Here is a 19,762-nt window from a genome sequence, read left to right as displayed (position 1 = left end):
GGTCATTGCGTTAATCGCATCACCAAACGATAAGACAGTGGCCTTGAAACGCGCACATTTCATTAATTTCACACATTCATCGCACATCCAAAACAAGTTTGGACAGGTTTGCACAATGTTCACGAAATTCTTGTTCAACTTCGTAACCGAACATCTCAAATGAATCATCCTATCACAAAACGCCATACAGGAGACAGATTCGTCCTCTCCTTTGATAGGCTTTGCGCAGTGATCACACGCCGATGTCATGATGAATTAGGCACTTTAGAGGCAGCAACGGTGGTTTTCCAGTTAGGCTCTTTTCAAATGTTACGCTTGAATTTGGATTCTGCAGTGTCTCGTTTCTCGTTGTTTATCGCAGCGCGGGAGAAGTACGGTAGCCGAAAAAGTGCACAGAGAGCACAGCAAGTAAAACAAAACACAGCACTAATATTTCGCAGCAAACAGTATATTTACGACGATCGATTTCGCAATGTTTTCACAATCTACGCGTAAACGTCCACACGACAGGTGTTGTTCAATCACACGGCTTCCACAATACACGAAATTCAATTCCGATAGTGAAATTTACGCGAGAAAAAACGGTACTAGTTATCGGTACAGAACGTAAACAACCATCAAACACGATCGCATCAACAATTTTGAAGCCTTGGAGCGCGCCTGGGAAACGCCGTTTTGTGCATAGCAAGCGAATATACAATAAACGCCTCCTTCTCCTTCGTTTGAGAAAAGCGAGCGAACGGAATGAAGACAAAGTTGTTCGTTGACGATTTTGGATTGACGTTCGTCGTGCATTCTTTCGTCGATGACGAGACGACGACCTGCCAGAGTTATTATACTGGACGACGATGTCTTTTTTTATTTCGTCATCGCACTGTGACGAATCTGACGATTGCCTGCCCTGTATGCAGTAGATCATATTGGATATTGATCGTAAAACAGTGTAATATAATTGAAATAAAAGTGATTACGGTGAGATTTTCTAGTCCCTCCCCTTGGTTATGCGACCTTGCCGCGATGGGAGGGCATAATTCATTAGCCCATATGATGGAAACCAAAAGCGTAACCTGTAGTGGTGGTATCACATTTTGGCACTTTTTGCTTAAAGCCGCGTCATAAATCATATGGCATAGACGCAATAATATCTCGGATGTGATCCAACGGACATTCTGCGTTATTGATAGAATTGATGCCCATTTCAAATAATTAATCCATTCGAAGTGGACATTAATACTATTGGTGACGATCAGTTTGCCTTTTGCTAACCAAAATGATCCGTAGCCACTCTTACTATTAGCTAGCTAGACACATCGTTATCATTTACGACGTAGGGAATATTACTCTGAGGAAAACGACTAGTAGATTCACTGAGTACAAATGAGTGGCGACAATCTTATTTTAATATGGTTTTTACATTGCCATAAAAAAAAATACCTCTTTTGTAACAACGGTATAAAAATAATCTAATTCAAGCTTCATTTTCGCAAAATTTACATGTAGAAAGTAGGCGTTGGGAAGCATTGCATTTGCCACCGAAAAGTGAATCTTGTAATAGAAGCCTAAGGTAACTTTACTCTTAAATATTCACTATACTGCCCATAAAAGCATAACTGTCCCATAAGGATTTTCGAACCAACACCTTTTTTTGTCGCAACTTTCATGTTTTTGTATGTACTTTACTATGCATATAAAAATTAACACACTTTGTTCGGAAAAGTTGGGGGAAAATATGAAGCTGGTGCAGTCCCATATTGAAAAATAAAGGCATAACAGTCTCTATATGAACTTTCCACCGTAATAACAAATGCAAAACGTGAGTTGTGTTCAAGATTATATTTTTTGCTGATCAATAAAAGCAAAATGAGTTATCTGTGCGGTGGTGCGAAATAAATATGCCATGCAGAAATGTACTACCAAATTATGAACATTTGTAAGAGAATACAAAACTCAAACTTCGAGCGCAATTTTCTCAATGCCTACTATTTCCATATGGGACAGTTATGCCTTTATGGGCAGTATAAAAATGACTGGAAAGTAAGACGCTGAGATCGATCATTAGGGAGCACATGCTAGTTTCGAGAAATTGTTGAACAGACAAGGAAAATGACCTTATTCTTCTTTTGTTAAGACTTAACGACAATTGACATTTAAGACTCTTATCTTACGTAATAGACATGAGTAATCAAAATTGCACATAAATGACAAATTATTCAAAACCATTTCGACTAGACACTACTACACTACTATTTCAAACTATTTCAAACAAATTCTGGTGGAGCTGCTGATTTTCACAATGCTTCCTTTTCTCAGAAGCAATACTAATAAAAAACAGTGTTCATGTGGGCACCATAGCCTGGTCCGTCTGAGTATTGGTCCTGGTAGAGGGGAAACTTGACAAAAGCCAGACCGAGGGTTCAGCCTTGACAAGTTAAGCTGTCAGGCAGCTCCAACTGAATACCATACAAAAAAAAAGTGAGATTTTCTAGTCACTTTAAGTCACTTTTTTGAGAATCCAAAGTCACTTTTTGGTTACTCATTTCTCAAATCTGGTCACTAAAATAACTATTTTCGGTACCACATTTTGCTACCAGCCCTGCCTTAAGGGCTTGCTTAAAGCGCTTCGGCGTGCTTTTCACCATGTTTTGTAGGTGCTGTGGATCTAGTTCTTCCCAGGCGCGATCCAAAGCTCCAAATTAATTATTTTATCAAATATCAAAAATAAAATATCAAAAAAGACTTAACCCTCTAATACCCAACCCCGCCTTTAGACGGGGTACACTTTGGAATTTTGTGTATTTTTTCGTAGCTCAGAAATCAAAATTATTTTATTTGTGGCTTTAACCTTGACTCATAACATGCATATAAGAAAAAAAATTTATGACTTTTAAAACTTTTTTCTATATTTGAAAATTCTTTGAAAAATTGTATTCCTATATAACCTTCAAATGCCTGGGGTTCATTTAACGTGTAATATAAAAATGCGAACCTTTTTTATTTTTCTACGATCAATCTATTACAGAAGAAGAGCTTGGTGGTATTAACATAATTTTAAACCTGTTTTTCCGTTAATTACACGGAAAATAAAAAATATCACAGAAAAAAAATAAAAATTTCATATTTTTAAAAGTACCCTGAAAACTTAAATTTTTATTATTGCCAAAAATCAGTAACCAGAAGAGGCTTCAAGAAAAAATGAAACAGGATAGGGATGTTCAAAAATAAAAATAATAAAAATCAAAAACCAAAATTCACAAATTCTCGATTACTTTTTCAAATCGACGTAAGTAACTTTTATACGGTTTTGAGAAAATTAATAAGGAAAAATCACAATCTATCTTCTAAAACTGTTTTAAAATGAATCACCTTTTTAACATTTTTTTGCCGTGTACTTCGCTAAAATTTTGCATACACTCAGCTCACGTTCAAAAACTAGGTAGTTTCTATTATTTACCACAAAAATAATTATAAGAAAATGATAAGCCGTTTCATTCAGTTACTTTCGACGTTTTTCTACCAGTGTAAAATCGGTTCAAGTAGTGTTTTGTTTTGATTCGTGGTTAAGTCACTTTGTCTCTCCAAACAGCGGGGCGGCGAAAGTAGTGGTTAGGTTGCGAAAGTTGAAAATCTTACTTTCGTCGTTTTGTAAATCCGGAAATTAAACGTTCTAAAAGTGAAAAGTTGAGTTGGTACAGAGCGGTACGTGTAGAATTCCGCCTGCTTAACACGTAGGATTGATAAAGTAAGTTTGTATACTTTTTTGACTTGAGTCTGTATGAATAAGTTTTCGAGAATTCGTGAATAAAAATAAATCATTGCCCAAAACGTGTTTAGAACGATTTTAGATAACGAAAAATGATATTTAGATCGAAAATAAAAATTTGGGTATTAGAGGGTTAAGTGTGTTAACTTTAAATTGAACCAAATAAATGAGAAAAATTCGAAAACTGGTAAGGTGGGCACTTTATTTTGCCTATCAGTGTACGCCAAACTGCGTGATAACAAGCAAGTGTTCACTTTATTCTGGTGGTGATTGTGTGAGTAGCTTTATAAAAACCCTCCTGTCGAAGTGAATCAAAATTGTCAAGAGTAAGAACCGGCTTTATGCATTGTCGAATATGCCAAGTACTTGCAGGTCCTCCTCAAGAATGGTCTTGTTTATATAGGCGCACCGGTCTCATAAGCGTTTTACAGCTTAGACACCTAAGTCTTCAATACAAAATTGTCTTAAATTGTGTTAAATTTCTAAAAGCAATTTGAATCACTATTTGACTGGCTTACATTTATTCAACAGGACGCCCATAACTGCATCTTGAACTACGATGATAAAACGTCATTTTTCGCCGTTTACGACGGGCATGGAGGGGCGGAGGTAGCTCAATACTGCAGTCTGCATCTACCGAAATTCCTGAAGCAGTTGCAATCATACAAGTCTAAGGATTTCGAACAGGCCCTGAAGGACGCCTTTCTTGGATTCGATGCCACTTTGTTGGATGAGAAGGTCATCGAAGAGTTGAAAAAGCTCTCCGACAAAACCAACGGCGAGGAAGCAATAGAGGAAGACGACGAAGAGGAAGAAGATGATAACGTAGATGATCTGTGCAAGGAGGCATGCATGCCATTGAACGAGGTCTTGCAGATGTACAAGAAGGATAAAAAGAATCCTGCTCTCGCCAAGGTCAAAGAAGGAAACTGTTCAAAGCCCTTATCTCCGTATTTGAAGGGAAAACGGAAGGGTCTTACGGATGGAGATGAGCCAGGTCCTAGCTCGAGCAGCACAGCGTCATCAGCCGAAGCAGATGCTTCCAAAAGCAAGAAGCCAGCTGGAGCTGATGCCGCTGATTCAACTGTGAGTAGTTCCAGCAATAAATCGGAAGAGGCTTCTCAAAAGCCAGAATCTTCAACGGCTGATAAGAAAGCCGAACAAAGTGACGAAATCAGTGACACTGACGGAGTCATTGCCAAGAAAGCAAATAAAGAGGAATGCGCTCCGGATAGTTCTTCCGCTGCACCAACTGTTAATGGCGAAGTAGGAGAATTAGCCAGTAAATCAGCAGTTTCATCCTCTGTTTCGGCGCAAGAAAACGGAGAAGTATCTAGCAATACGGCAGCTGGTGGAAGCAGCAAGAGCATGCCGCAACTGGCCGGATCGTCATCGAGCAGCAAGAGCGGCACAAACGTTGATAGCTCTTCAGCTGGCTCATCTTCCTCTGCTCCTGCAGCAGCAGCTGGATCAAAGAAACGAAAGGCCAAGAACGGAGCGGCCAATGTTGTCAACGATGATTCCGATGACGACGATTCGGAAACGGATGAAGAGTTTCCTCCGGTTCAGGATTCTAATGAAAACTCCAGCACAGAGGATGGGGAAGAAGATCCTTATGGGTAAGTTGCTTGATGTGAAAGAACAATGATTGAATACTTATGGCAAAATCAATTTCAGCGAGGAAGAAAGCGAAGAAGAAGAAGATGATGAGGAGGGCGAAGGCGAGTACGACGAAGAAGAGGAGGATTACATGAATGAAGAGGATGAAGCGTTTATGAACAACATCACAGATGAGCCTGGTAAAGACAGCGGCTGCACGGCAGTCGTTGCCTTGCTTCACGATAAGGAGCTTTTCGTAGCCAATGCCGGTAAGTAGATGGTTTTATCTCTATTTTTGAAATGATATAACGATGCATGACCTCATTCATAGGTGATTCACGCTGTGTCGTTTGCCGCAATGGAAAGGCATTGGAGATGAGCATCGATCACAAACCGGAGGATCAAGTCGAGTTTGAGAGGATACAAAAGGCTGGTGGTCGTGTAACACTGGATGGCCGTGTTAATGGCGGACTCAATTTGTCCCGGGCTATCGGTGACCATGGCTACAAAATGGTATGACTAAATGCTAATAGATAAATGATCCAAGCCTAATATTTGAATATCTTCTTTCCTCATACAGAACAAAAAGGTACGACCGGAAGAACAAATGATTTCCGCTCTTCCTGATATCAAAAAGATTACAATCGAACCAGAAGATGAGTTTATGGTGTTGGCATGCGACGGAATCTGGAATTTCATGACCAGCGATGACGTGGTGGAATTTGTGCAGGAACGCATTGCAGATCCCACCAAAAAACTGACAGACATCTGCGAAGAGGTAAGTTGATCATCATGATATCATGGCATGTCGAGCCAAACTGGAATTTCAGACAGCTTGGAAAAATCTGCGTGCTTTTCTCAATTGGAATGTAATGTTGGGCGAAAGAAGAAAATTATCAGGAAGTTCTTGAAGTACAAAACTACAACGAACCATTCATGCATTCGTAAAGTTTCGCTTACGCCTGAGAACCGAACGAGTTTCAGATTCGATCACGGCACCTCTAAGGACTTTTTGTAAGGTAAACCCTGTTTTATTCAATTATCAGCTAAACATGAATCCGGACGTTGCCTCTCTCGCATTTTTTAGGGCAATGAAATAAATCTCGCTTTTTGTACGCATCGTTAGCCAATGACATTGTCTTGCGATCTATAGTGAAAATATTTCCAAAAGCCCCAGTATTGCATTGTCATAATCAGAAGAGAGCGGGAGAAAAGAATATCGCTCATTGTTACTTAGATTGTTTAGAAAAGTTCAGTGAGATCTCCAATATCCAATCTGTACCTTCTGGATACTGGTGTGGGAAGATTTGTCACGGAGCGGACGGATTGCGGTTCTACGGAACGGATAACGAATAAAATATACGCGACGTTTACTTTACAAACTACTTGTCTTTTATTCAAACAGAATTCGATGCGATACTCGCGAAAGCTTCTCACTTGCTACTCTTTCTCTCTAGGTAAGCTGCGGTTGTCGTTGGGTGGCAGTGTTGCCACAGAGTCCCCTTCCAGTTACGCCAGAAATCGGACCCTATGACCCGATGGCGTAACTTTGGTTTTGTTGGATTCCTCGTCGTTTTCCAATCCACAGTTGTAAATGTATGCTGGTTTGATGCGATCCAACGAGATTCTTTGTTTCTTCCCCTTCATGAACACCAGGACCGATTTGTCGCTCCGCTCAAGGACTTCATATGGATGCTGTAGTGGACGCTTGACTGTGTCGACTCGAACAAATACGTGCTTGCAAGTCTTCAAATCGTCGGGTATGAAAACGTGACGTTTAGCATGATTACTGTTGCTGATAGGACCAACTTGCTGCATCATATTTCGTAACGATTTTACAAATTCCGTCCGATCGATGTCCTTAGAAGAGAAATCGTAGAATTCTCCCGGTATACGAAGCTGTTGTCCATAAATCATCTCTGCTACCGAACAGTTGATATCTTCTCGTACGGCTGAACGCAAACCCAGGAGGATTAACGGCAATCGATCACACCAGTGTTTAGGATCTACGCACATTACGGCTGATTTGAGAGTTCTATGGAACCTTTCGACTAACCCGTTCGACTGAGGGTGATAGGCTGTTGTTCGAACGCGATGTGTTCCTAGAAGTCGAGTCATTTCTAAGAACAACTCAGATTCGAATTGCCTACCTTGATCGGTGCTAATGATCTCCGGTACACCGAAACGGGAAATCCAAACACTGCAGAACGCTTTCGCGACAGTCTCAGCAAGCATGTCTGGTAGAGGAACTGCTTCTGGCCAGCGACTGTACCGATCCACCATTGTCAAAAGGTATTTGTTTCCTCCTGAAGTTGGCAGTGGACCAACTAGGTCGATGTGCACGTGCTTGAAGCGGCCGTTGGGCAGATTAAAATCCTTCAATGGGGTCACAGTATGCCGCTGAATTTTTGATCGTTGGCATTCGGTGCACGATTTGACGAAGAGACCTACATCTCGATTGATAGATGGCCAAACAAATCTCGCTGATACCAACTTCCTCGTAGCACGAACACCCGGATGCGACAGACTGTGAAGCGTTTTCATAACGTGCTGCCTATGTTGCTTTGTCACGAATGGTCTAACTCGATAGTTTGTCACATCGCAGTAGACAGGTTGATCCAAATGATCAGTCTGTTTCAACTCAAGATTTAAAGATGTTTTCTTTTCATTTAGAAATCGGTTTAGTTCATCGTCGTCTTTTTGTGAAGCAGCAATTGACGCAAAGTTTATTCCGGATGGAACAACAACTGCATCTACCCTAGATAGTGCATCCGCTGCAGAATTGTTTTTACCACTGATGTGCCGAATGTCTTTTGTAAAACTTGATATGTATTCCAGGTAACGTTCTTCGTGCGGTAGGTGATTTGAGTTGGAATTTAGAGCATACGTTAGCGGGCGATGATCTGTGTAGATAACGAAGTTTCTACCTTCTACGAGATACCGGAAATACTTAACGGCAAGCTTCATCGCTGTTAGTTCACGGCCAAACACGGAGTACTTCTTTTGCGAGGGTGAAATTTTTGAGAAAAGAATCCCAGAGGTTTCCAAACACCATTCACGAGCTGCTGTAGAACCGCTCCTGCTGCAACATCCGAGGCGTCGACCATTAAGCCCAGCGTTTTTGACGCATCTGGATACTGCAGTAAAGCTGTATTTGCCAGGCTGTTTTTGCACTCCAGAAAAGCTCGTTCAGTCGCAGAGCTCCAACATAATTTACGCATATCGTTCCTGCGATTACCAGGAATCATCTCCTGTAAGGGTTTTTGAATTGCTGCTGCTCGGGATATGAAACGTTTATAACCGTTTACCAGAGCCAAGAAGCGCCGAAGCTCCTTAACGGTTTCAGGTTGCTTATACTGAAGTACGGCACGGACGCGTTCGGGATCAGGTTTAATTCCATCGCTACAAACACGATAACCGAGGAAGTCTACCTCGGTTTGGGCAAATTTGCACTTAGTCAAATTCAAAACCAGTCCGTTTTGCTGGAGGCGCTCGAATACTGTACGTATATGTTCCCGATGCTCTTCCTCCGATGCAGATGCAATGCATATGTCGTCGACAAATACAACAACAAAATCAAGATCTCCGAAAATGCGATTCATAAAACGTTGAAACGTTTGGCTAGCGTTACATAACCCAAACTGCATCCTCGTGAACTCGTACAGCCCGAAAGGCGTGATTACCGCAGTTTTTTCTATATCCGAGTCTTCGACTGGGACGTGATGATACGCTCGAACCATATCCAATGTTGTGAATATGCGCTTTCCCAGGAAGTTGTTCAGAAGATCGTGGATGTGTGGGACGGGATAACGGTCTGGAATTGTAACCCGATTAAGACTACCGTCAGACGGGGTGACTTGCAACGGCGGGGTGACTTGCAACACATTGTAATTTACAGCTAAATTTCACTATAAAACCCAAATTTCAAAAGAAAATTTGTTTCAAATCGGTGCTTCATACGTGTGACTCACAATTCAAGTAACGGCCACGATTAAAGCTGTTATTATAAATATGTTTATACATTAAACATAATTCTTTTAAATGTCTTGAAAACTGATACTTGATAGAGATTCAAAATCGTGACCTGAAAACATGAGATAGATATAATTTACAAAAGTAATACTCTACATGGTGTTTCTATAACTAATAAGTGATAATATGACAAATTTTATTTTACGAAATTGTAACAATAACTTTTTAATAAAAATTATTTTCATATAAATGTACCTATGCGGGGTGACTTGCAACACTTTATTTCTAACCAATTTAGAGTTTTATAAAAGTTTAAAACTTTTGGGTTAGGTCTACTTTATAATTATAAGAATAATAATTCATTAATGAAATACAAACACTCGTTAAAAATATTATTCAGTTATGATATTGGACCTTGATGATTTAACGCCTCTTTTTCCCATACAAAAATAGCTCAATTATTTTCTTATTAAAAGGTATTCAAAATGCTCTTGTACTGGTTTGAAAGCTTTAAACACATAAATAACAATACTTAACAAGTGTGATTAATAAAAAAAATATCAACATTTTGTTGGCAAAAACTAAATTAGCATTGAGTGTAGCAAGTCACCCCGCACAAGGACATTAAAAAAATTTCACCTTTTTGATGACTTTTGATATGATAAAATAATTCGATTCAATCTTCTGTCATGCCATTCTGTGGGCGGGCCGGCCATTCAAACTTCTACGAGGAATTTAGATTTTTAAATGACGTTTAGACCATGGTTTTGGTTTATTGAAGTTGAAAAGTGTTGCAAGTCACCCCGTTTGACGGTACGGTAATCCCCCACAAAGCGCCACTCACCGTTTTTCTTCGGGACACAATGCAACGGACTTGCCCAACTGCTTTTGGATGGTCGACAAATTCCGAGCTCCATCATAGTTTCGAACTCCTTCCTTGCAGCCTTCAGCTTGTCGGGTGCCATTCGACGTGACTTGCATGCGGTAGGCGGACCTTTTGTTTGGATATGGTGGGTTACCTCATGATGTACTGCTGTTCGCATTGTTGGAGGCATCGTGATTTCTCGAAATTCCGCAAGAAGATCATGGAACGGATGACACTGATCAACAGTAGTTACGCTATGCAATTTTGCATTTATAAACCCACCGACAGAATGTAGCTTCGTACGCCCATCAATCAGTTGGCGGTTTGCGAGGTCAATGAGGACACCAAAATTTGCCAGAAAATCGGCGCCTATGATCGCTGTAGTGACATCCGCAAGAAGAAAATTCCAAGAAAATCTGCGACGTAAACCGAGGTCCGTAGTGATGAAACGACTTCCGTAGGTGCAAATTTTCGATCCGTTCGCAGCATGTAGTTGAAAAGGTGACGGTCCGTTTAATTTATCCTTCCTTGATGCTGGTATTATTGACACGTCGGATCCAGTATCCACCAAAAACCGCACATTTGACGTCCTATCGTATATAACCAGCCGACGGCTTTGTTGTCCTGCGCCCACTTCACACGTTTCTGGTGGGCGGCATACTAGTTTTTTGGCTGTTGATACTTACAGGGGCTACGGCAGCGTTCAGCTTGGCCACCGTACTTACGATGATACCAGCAGATGTCAGTTGTGTTTTCACTTCGGCGACGAGATGCTGAACGGGAACGGGATCTTTCCGGGCCAGATTTTAGGCGGCGTATTTCTGCAGTTAGTGCAGCAATTTGTCCAGCGAGGTCTTCCTGAGAGTACAGCTCTGCATGTGCTGATGCCGGGATCACTTTAACTTCGGCGACGTGTGGAACGAGGTCAATCATCTTGTCCCCCATTTCAGCGATATTAGCGAGACTGCTTTCGTTGATGCTCAAAACTGTCCGGATGTTTGCCGGAAGCCTTTGGAGAAAAAGCATTTTCAGGAATGCATCGTCCACGTTCAGTCCAGAAGACAATTCCTGCATCTTGGCCAGCAGGTGGGTGGGCCGCAAATCACCCAGGTCGCAGGCTCCTAGTAGTTTTTCCAATTTTGATTGCGGACTGAGCTCGAATCGTGAAATCAATCGTGTTTTGATGGCGTTGTATTTACCATCGGCGGGTGGTTCCTTGACAAGATCCGCGACATGACAGATCACCGATTGATCAATCTTGGCGACGATATGGTGGAATTTTGTCACGTCTTGTGTTACGCCAGCCAATGCGAATTGCGCCTCGGCTTGTCCGAACCACATAGTAGGATCCGATTTCCAGAAGTCGGGTAATTTCACTGCAACGGCAGCTGTAGCGGCTGGCTCTGGATTTGCAGCGGGAGTCGCCATCTTGTTTTCTTTTCGCGTCGTAATCGTTTCGATTTTTTTCGGAAACAACCGTCGGAGGTCACCAATTGTGGGAAGATTTGTCACGGAGCGGACGGATTGCGGTTCTACGGAACGGATAACGAATAAAATATACGCGACGTTTACTTTACAAACTACTTGTCTTTTATTCAAACAGAATTCGATGCGATACTCGCGAAAGCTTCTCACTTGCTACTCTTTCTCTCTAGGTAAGCTGCGGTTGTCGTTGGGTGGCAGTGTTGCCACACTGGGTTCACCGTAGAGTAGGGCGAGCTCGTGGTTTATTCTTCGCGGCCAAACACCGTTTTCCTGCACACCACCAAAGAGACTCCAAGTGCGTGCAAGTCCTCCTCGAGCATCGTCCACGTTTCATGCTCGTAGAGGACTACCTGCCTTATGAGCGTTTTGTACATGGTACATTTGGTGCGAGTGTGAATCTTTTTTGACCGCAGCTTCTTGTGGGAGCCATAGTAGGCCCGAATTCCACTGATGATGCGCTTCCGTATTTCACGGCTAACGTTATTGTCAGTCGTCAGCAACAATCCAAGGTAGACTCGTCGACCACTTCGAACGTATCCCCGTCTATCGTAAAACTCCTACCTAGGCGAGCCCTGTCGCGCTCGGCTCCACCAGCTTACATGTACCTTGTCTTGGTCCCTTTCTCCACCAGTCCAACTTTTGCTGCCTCGCGTTTCAGGTGTGTGTACAGGTCTGCCACCTTTTCAAATATTCGGCCGACAATGTCCATATCATCCGCAAAGCAAACAAATTGACTGGATCTTGTAAAAATCGTACCCCGGCTGTTAAGCCCGAATCTCATCATAGCGCCTTCTAGAGCAATATTGAACAACAGGCTGGAGAGTCCATCACCTTTTTGTAGTCCCCGGCGGGATCCAAACGAACTGAAGTGTTCGCCTGAAACCTTCACATAATTTTGCACACTTTCCATCGTTGCTCTTATCAGTCTCGTGAGGTTCCCGGGAAAGCTGTTCTCGTTCATGATTTTCCATAGCTCTACGCGGTCGATACTATCGTATGCCATTTTGAAATCGATGAAAAGGACCTGATATTCACGATAGTTTTGGAAGGTTTGTGGTACAGTAAAGATCTGGTCCGTTGTCGATCGGCCGTCAATGAAGCCGGCTTGATAACTTCCCACGAACCCGTTTACTACAGGTGACAGGCGACGGAAGATGATCTGGGATAATACTTTATAGGCCACATTTAAAATGGTCATCGCTCGAAAGTTGTCACAATCTAACTTGTCGCTTTTCTTGTAGATAGGGCAAATTACCCCTTCACTCCACTCCTCCGGTAGCTGTTCTGTTTCCCAGATTGTGCCTATCAGCCGGTGCAGATAAATGGCCAGCCTCTCCGGGTCCATCTTTATGAGTTCAACTCCGATATCATCCTACCAGCAGCTTCATTGTTCTTGAGCTGGTGAATGGCATCCTTTACGTCCCTCATAGTGGGGGCTGGTTGGTTTCCATCGCCGGCAGTACTGATGAAGGCATTTCCTCCGTTGTCCCGTCCTTAATTGTCTGTGCTCTCAGCGCCATTCAGGTGTTCGTTGAAATGTTGCTTCCACCTTTCGATCATCTCACGCTCGTCCGTCAAAATGCTCCCATCCTTATCCCTGCACATTTCGGCTTGCTGCACGAAGCCGTTGCAGGATGCGTTGAGCTTCTGATAGAACTTACGTGTTTCTTGAGACCGGCACAGCTGTTCCAACTCCTCGCACTCCGTCTCTTCTAGGCGGCGTTGTTTCTCCCGAAAGAGGCGGGTTTGTTGTTGCTATTTCTGTCTATAACGTTCCACGTTCTGCCGGGTTCCTCGTTGCAGCATGATCGCCCGCGCTGCATTCTTCTACTATAGGATCTGCCTCCATTCCTCGGAACCAATCGTTCCATCGACTCCGTCCCACGTACCCGACGTTGCTCTCAGCTGCATCGTTGATGACTGCTTTCACTGTTCTCCAGCAGTCCTCAAAAGGGGCTTCATCCAGCTCACCCTTTTCCGGCAATGCAGCCTCGAGGTGCTGTAAGTACGCAGTTGCGACATCCGGTTGTTTAAGCCGCTCTAGATCATTGCGGGGCGGCCATCGGTACCCTACAACGATAAACTTTTCACTTGCCCCACCTGTGGGGCAAATGAAAAGTAAGGAGACGTTTTTCAATAACTTTCTTTGTACTTTTTTCTTCAATTTTACATTAAAATCAATTTCAGCATACTGCTTATATTTGGTGGGAGTCAAGCTAAGAAATATACACGACCTGATTTGTTTTTATTTAAAGTCTCTAAAATTTGAAGAATCCCAACTATGCGAAATCCATTACCCATTTGCCCCACGGTACCTTATATAAGAAACTCTTAGATATTAAGCACACGATGCAATTGAACTGTCTTCAAACGTTTCACGTCAATTACAAAATCGAGTAGTATTTCGTGGAATTGTATACGCGGTTTAATTGTAATAATGTAATACGTACCAATAAACCAGAGATTTAAGTTTCTTGGTTTGATTTGTTCTTCAAATTGCTGCTCAAAAATTAATCCAATGCTTCACCATCTCTTAAAAGTTTACAATAATTGAATCAATCAGAACTCAATTTTGCAGCAAAAGTAAAATGCCTGGTGTCATTTCACAAAACACTATCGCGCAATGGTTTATCGATATGAATCCAGTACAAAAATCATTGCCCTATCCTTACTTTACAGATGTTTGATTATTGCCTGGCACCACACACCAAAGGAGATGGTACCGGTTGCGACAACATGACCGCAATCATCGTTCAGTTCAAGCCAAACTTCACCGGCGCAGCATCGAGGAAGCGAGCTTGCACACCAGAACCAGAAACCGACTGCAAGAAGGTCAAGACCGATGCGGCGACAGCAGGCAGCAACGGAAGCAACTGCGAAACGACAAGCAACAATGAAGAGAAAGAGGCCGCTGCTGCCGTGGCATCGATTGAATCCAGTTCGGCCGCTATGGACACCGATGACAACATCGCGTCCTCATCAACGTGAATCCGTTGATAATTTCTCAAGCCCTAACAAAACCCTTATATGCACACCTATCTACCATACTCTCGAGATCGCAGTAAGTACATTCAACTACTTTTGAAAGGTACTCTGAAGGCAGCCTCCGTTAGCTACCAACTGGTAAATGCTACAAAACCAAGAAATCCAACTCAACCGTTGATGATAAACCAATTCATGTATAGGAATCACACCATTTCCTGTCCTACTCGCACTCTCGCTCATTAGGAGCCAGTTTTTAATAATTGACCTACTTTAAACAACACCCATAATCTGTAAGGCAAAAGATGAATCTAAGATGAGTAATAGTGGTAGCCAAACAGATTCACATTTAATGACACTATTACGTATGTTCAGTATTTAAAAGTAGTCGTTGCTAACATGTCCAACCTAGAAATGCCATCGTGAAGCGGTCTATGAAGCATTCTAGCAATTTGTCCGACATAGTTCTCAAATTCCCACGTAGTACCTCAAAACTGTTGATTTTATTGAAATTGTTCCGCATTATTGAACAGCGGTACAAATTGGGTTTATCAAATATTGTAGATCGTACAGACTATTCTTAACGGAAAAAATACGTTACTATCGTGCTGAATAAAATTTTATGCAACTCGCCCAACGTAATCCGGATATTGATCCGTTCTTGGTACAGCGCCTGGCCAAGAGATATGTGTCTGAATTGAAACTTACCTGCAAAATTGAGCCATGAACAAAGCTTTCCATCTAGTGTAAATATAACTCTCAAAGCTTACCAAGCACATACGATTGATGATGATAACCTATTTTGTATGGCATGCAAACAAGCAACAGTCAGTGGCTCAAACTCGGTCACAATTGACGGAAATAATGTCTAAAACAATATAGCATCCTTTTGGCCCTTCATACATACTACCTTCAACATTGAACATGCCACACACACACACAGTTTGTAGTTTGTAGTTACAAAAGAAAGGGCAATAAAGTGTCTTTCGTTTGAACTTATCGGTCTTTAACCAAAGTCAGTGATGTATCACATTCCGACAAAAAGCATAACTCCTTCTAATTGTTACATTTTTATTGATTCTGATAGAAATTATCAATAATTTCCTGTTGCTCGGATTCGATTCTCTGCAGATATTGGTATTCGATTTTCAGCTTGTCCAGCTCGACCATTTTCTCGATAATTTCACTCTGTAAAGCAAACGATATGAAAAGTCAATAGAAATATGTCATCAATTTTCCCCTCCGTGGAACCTGAATTTGTTGCTGCTCCGATTCCCTTTGCTTGGAAAATGTTTTCAGCAAGTTTTGGATTCCTATTGCTCGCATTTTCTCGTGGTCTACCTCGGTTGCGAAACTTTCCACAATGCTGGTGAACTGTTCTATTATCCGACGAAACTCCGACAGCCCTATGGGAACATATTTTAGACATTAATAAATGAAAGTTGATGAAAAAAATGCATTGTATGATCGGTAGCAATATTATAAAATACAGTTTTACATACAAAGGTATCGACCGTGATAATTATATTTTTGAATTTGTTTATCGGCATATCGGTCTATTTTGCTCGAAGTAGGTGGTAGTTGGTCCCTAGTGATTTATCCTACCTCCGTTCTGGTCACGATCTTCAGATTATCGTGATTCGTCAACATTCGTATTGATAAAGTGGAGGGACATGGTTGAAATGGAGTTTAAAAGAAACGAATGTCAGAACAGGTATCCACCGGCGACGCTAAACGGACCAACGTAATGTGGTGTAATTCGGGATTTGTGGATTGAATACTGATATTTTTTGCCAAGCATCAATATGGGTGACTTTCGAGGATAGCGAAACGTAAGAGGGGTTAGGACAAGGTTGTGGATTTACTGGGTAAATCCATCACATTGGGGTTATGACTCTGTGTCTTGTCAGGAATAGGGTCTGATTGGTATGGTAGTATGCAATAGAGTTCGGAATTGATAGACAGACTTTGAGGAAAGAAGTTTTGAACGTAAGGCAGCAGCACCTTGGATCTTGGAGGGCGCAGGTCTGGAGAGTTGGGCAGCTGTTCATACTAGGTTACATTACGTAGAAAGTGGAATCTGTTTTGCCGTGTACAAATTATGGGAAGTATTTGAAAATGTTTTCTTGTTCAGATTGGGTAAAGCAAGAGAGGATTTTTAGCTCTGTGTTATATTAGGAGGATATTATAGTGCATGGTCTACTGATGACTGTGTATTTTAAGGGTGATCGAATGAAAGCTTTGTTGAGTAAAGTTACCGTTGAATTTTTGCAGTTCGTAATTGTTTTGAAATGTTTGTCGGGCAATAAGAAAATTTTCTAGGGTATTTGTTTGGATGCTAATGCATTATATTGATAAATCTAATTGTTCGTATCACACGCGAAGCATAGCATAACCCAATGTATAATGAAATTAGGTTCGAAGAAAGGATTAATATTTGATCACTTAAACTTTACGCTGCAAGATATTCTTAACCGTTTTTCTTTTCTTCTGATGTACAGGAATAACTGGTATATTTAGCTAAAATAATGAACAATCATACGCATAGAGCCTACGGGTCATGCAGTTAGGATTGAAATTAAAATAATATTGCGCATTTCTTTCTGTTCGTCGATAGCTCAGAAAAAACACAATTCGGCAGAAATTGGATGGTTCTGGACGGGAGAATCAAACACGCGCGTCTTCGGTTCACAAAGTTTCGATTTATTCTGATTTTTCTCCTCTACAGTGTTGCCTGATGGGCCAATGATATTGAGATAGTGAAACGGTTACAAATTATTTGCGCAGTGCGCCCAAACACTCTCCCCCCGTTGAGGCTTCAGGCTCAACAGAAGGTAACAAAGCAACCTTGGTGATTGCTCGCTTGAAACTGTTGCTCGACGTCTTTACTGTCACCACTCTGACAGCACCATCATCGCCGGGGTGTGTAGCGATTATTCGACCTCGTCGCCACTGCTGTGGGGGCAGATTCTCGTCGATCAGCAGGACCAACGAACCTACCTTGAACTCCTTCACTCCATCGTGCCACTTCTGACGACTCTGTAGATGGTGGAGATATTCCCGGGACCATCTACTCCACAAGTGCTGTTGCATGGCTTGCACATGCTGCCATCTGCTGAGACGTCCTACCTTCTCATCTTCATACGATGGCTCCGGAAAAGCAACAGCGGACCGGTTAATCAAAAAATGCGATGGTGTAAGCACAGCCATATCGTTGGGGTCTTCGGACATCGGACACAAAGGCCGTGAGTTAAGGATGGCCTCCGTCTGCGCCAGGAATGTGATCATCTCCTCGTACGTGAGTTTGGTTTCGCCTACGACTCGCTTCATATGGTGTTTCATGGACTTCACTCCTGCTTCCCAAATGCCCCCGAAGTGAGGGCTCCTCGGGGGAATGAAATGCCATCTGATTCCCTTGAGACTGCAGAATTCATCCAGCTTGCGTTGGTGTTGTTGATCGTTGAATAAATCTCTCAATGCAGCGAGCTCATGATTGGCACCCACGAAGCAAGTGCCATTATCAGAATGGATGTCAGTTGGCAGTCCACGACGGCTTGAAAATCGTTGCAAAGCGGCGATAAAGTTGTCCGTCGAAAGGTTAGACACTAATTCGAAATGGATTGCCTTTACCGCCATACACACAAAAACGACCACGTACGCTTTTGCTAATCTTGAACCTCTTCCTCCTGTTTTCAGCATAAACGGTCCAGCATAATCGATACCCACCTTGGAGAATGGCGGTGAGGGATTGACTCGCAATTCCGGTAGGTTCCCCATGAACTGACTACCAGGCCTTGGATTTTGCTTCGCACAGACTTGACACTTCGAAGTAACTCGTTTGATCACCGCTTTTGCTCGTAACGGCCAATATCGCTCACGGACGATGGCCAGCAGTCCGTTTTGGCCAACATGGAAATGCTCTTCGTGCAGCTTTCGTATCAGGATCGTCGTAATGTGATGTCGTTCAGGCAGTAACACCTGATGCTTACCTTCGTAGGGAATAACGGAATACTTCAAACGGCCTCCAACTCGTATCAGGCCGTCATCACCCACGAATGGAGCCAGATTGGATAGAGGGTGTCGCTTGGTAGACCCTTCCTTGAGCAGCTTCAAAAGATCGCCAAATACCTCCCGCTGGAGTACCAATAGCATGTTCTTCTCTGAACGAACCATTTCGTCGGCGGTAATATTCGATGTTGAAGAAACTTTATGCACCACCAGGTTGATAAAACGCTCGATGTACACCCACGCTCTCAGCATCCTTCGGTAGTTGCTGCACCTAGTCAGATTGATCGGTGGTTCTGATTTCACAACGGCCAGTACTTTGTTCGTCTTGACCTCTGGAAGCTCTGACTCATCGAACGGTTCCGACAAATCTTCTGGAAGCTGGGATTCCCATAATTCAGGAGCACCACTCCACCACAGTTCGTTGTGCAGGAGATTTTCCGGAAGCGCGCCCCTTGATATAACATCAGCAGGGTTGTGGCCGGTTGGAATATACCGCCACGTGTATCCTCGAGTAAGCTCTACCGTTGTAGCAACGCGGTTCGACACAAACTGCTTCAGTGTCAACGGAGATTTTTTGAGCCAGCATAAAACAATTTTTGAGTCACAGTGGAGGATCACATCATCAAATGGAACTTGCATCGATGATACTACTTTCTGGGTGAGCTCTGCCAACAATTTTGCGCCGCACATTTCGAGTTTGGGAATCGTCTGCATTTTGAGAGGCGCAACGCGTGATTTGCTGGCAACCAAATTCACATTAATGGTGCCGTCCCTGTCGACACTTCGGATGTACAGCACGCCGCCGTAGGCACGCATCGATGCGTCCGAAAAACCATGGAGTTGAATGGACACTGCATCTTTGGAGATTAAACATCGCTGCTTTTTCATTTCGTTGATTGCTGGCATCTGTTCACGGATGAGCCTCCACCTGTACGAAAGCTCGTCTGGTAATAGTTCGTCCCACGGTACACCTTGACGCCAAACATCCTGCATAACCAGTTTGCATGTTGTGACGATGGGGCCAAGAAATCCAGCAGGATCGAAGAGCTTGGAAATCTCCGATAACACAATTCGCTTGGTCCAGTTCATGT

The 19,762-nt window shown here is 42.6% G+C and overlaps 2 protein-coding genes across 2 annotated transcripts in view; one reads left to right on the top strand and one right to left on the bottom strand.

The window, feature by feature from the left end:
* LOC5570727 (probable protein phosphatase CG10417) overlaps positions 1–15,658 on the top strand; it is a 28,192-nt gene extending 12,534 nt beyond the window's left edge. Inside the window, exons 2-6 of the mRNA XM_001659269.2 lie at positions 4,292–5,379; positions 5,438–5,628; positions 5,691–5,872; positions 5,940–6,137; positions 14,361–15,658. Of these exons, the coding sequence (XP_001659319.2) occupies positions 4,292–5,379; positions 5,438–5,628; positions 5,691–5,872; positions 5,940–6,137; positions 14,361–14,669 (1,968 nt within the window). The 3' untranslated portion in view covers positions 14,670–15,658. The remainder of the gene's footprint in view (positions 1–4,291; positions 5,380–5,437; positions 5,629–5,690; positions 5,873–5,939; positions 6,138–14,360) is intronic.
* A 59-nt stretch (positions 15,659–15,717) lies between these two features.
* Positions 15,718–19,762, bottom strand: part of LOC5570728 (intraflagellar transport protein 20 homolog) — a 29,500-nt gene continuing 25,455 nt past the window's right edge. The window contains exons 2-3 of the mRNA XM_001659270.2: positions 15,915–16,069; positions 15,718–15,851 (exon numbers count right to left, since the gene is read on the bottom strand). Of these exons, the coding sequence (XP_001659320.1) occupies positions 15,735–15,851; positions 15,915–16,069 (272 nt within the window). The 3' untranslated portion in view covers positions 15,718–15,734. The remainder of the gene's footprint in view (positions 15,852–15,914; positions 16,070–19,762) is intronic.

Source organism: Aedes aegypti, chromosome 2 (assembly GCF_002204515.2).
Source record: "Aedes aegypti strain LVP_AGWG chromosome 2, AaegL5.0 Primary Assembly, whole genome shotgun sequence".
Lineage (NCBI taxonomy): Eukaryota > Metazoa > Arthropoda > Insecta > Diptera > Culicidae > Aedes > Aedes aegypti.
Note: the sequence above shows the minus strand (reverse complement) of the source record. Positions and strands in the feature narration are given on the sequence as shown.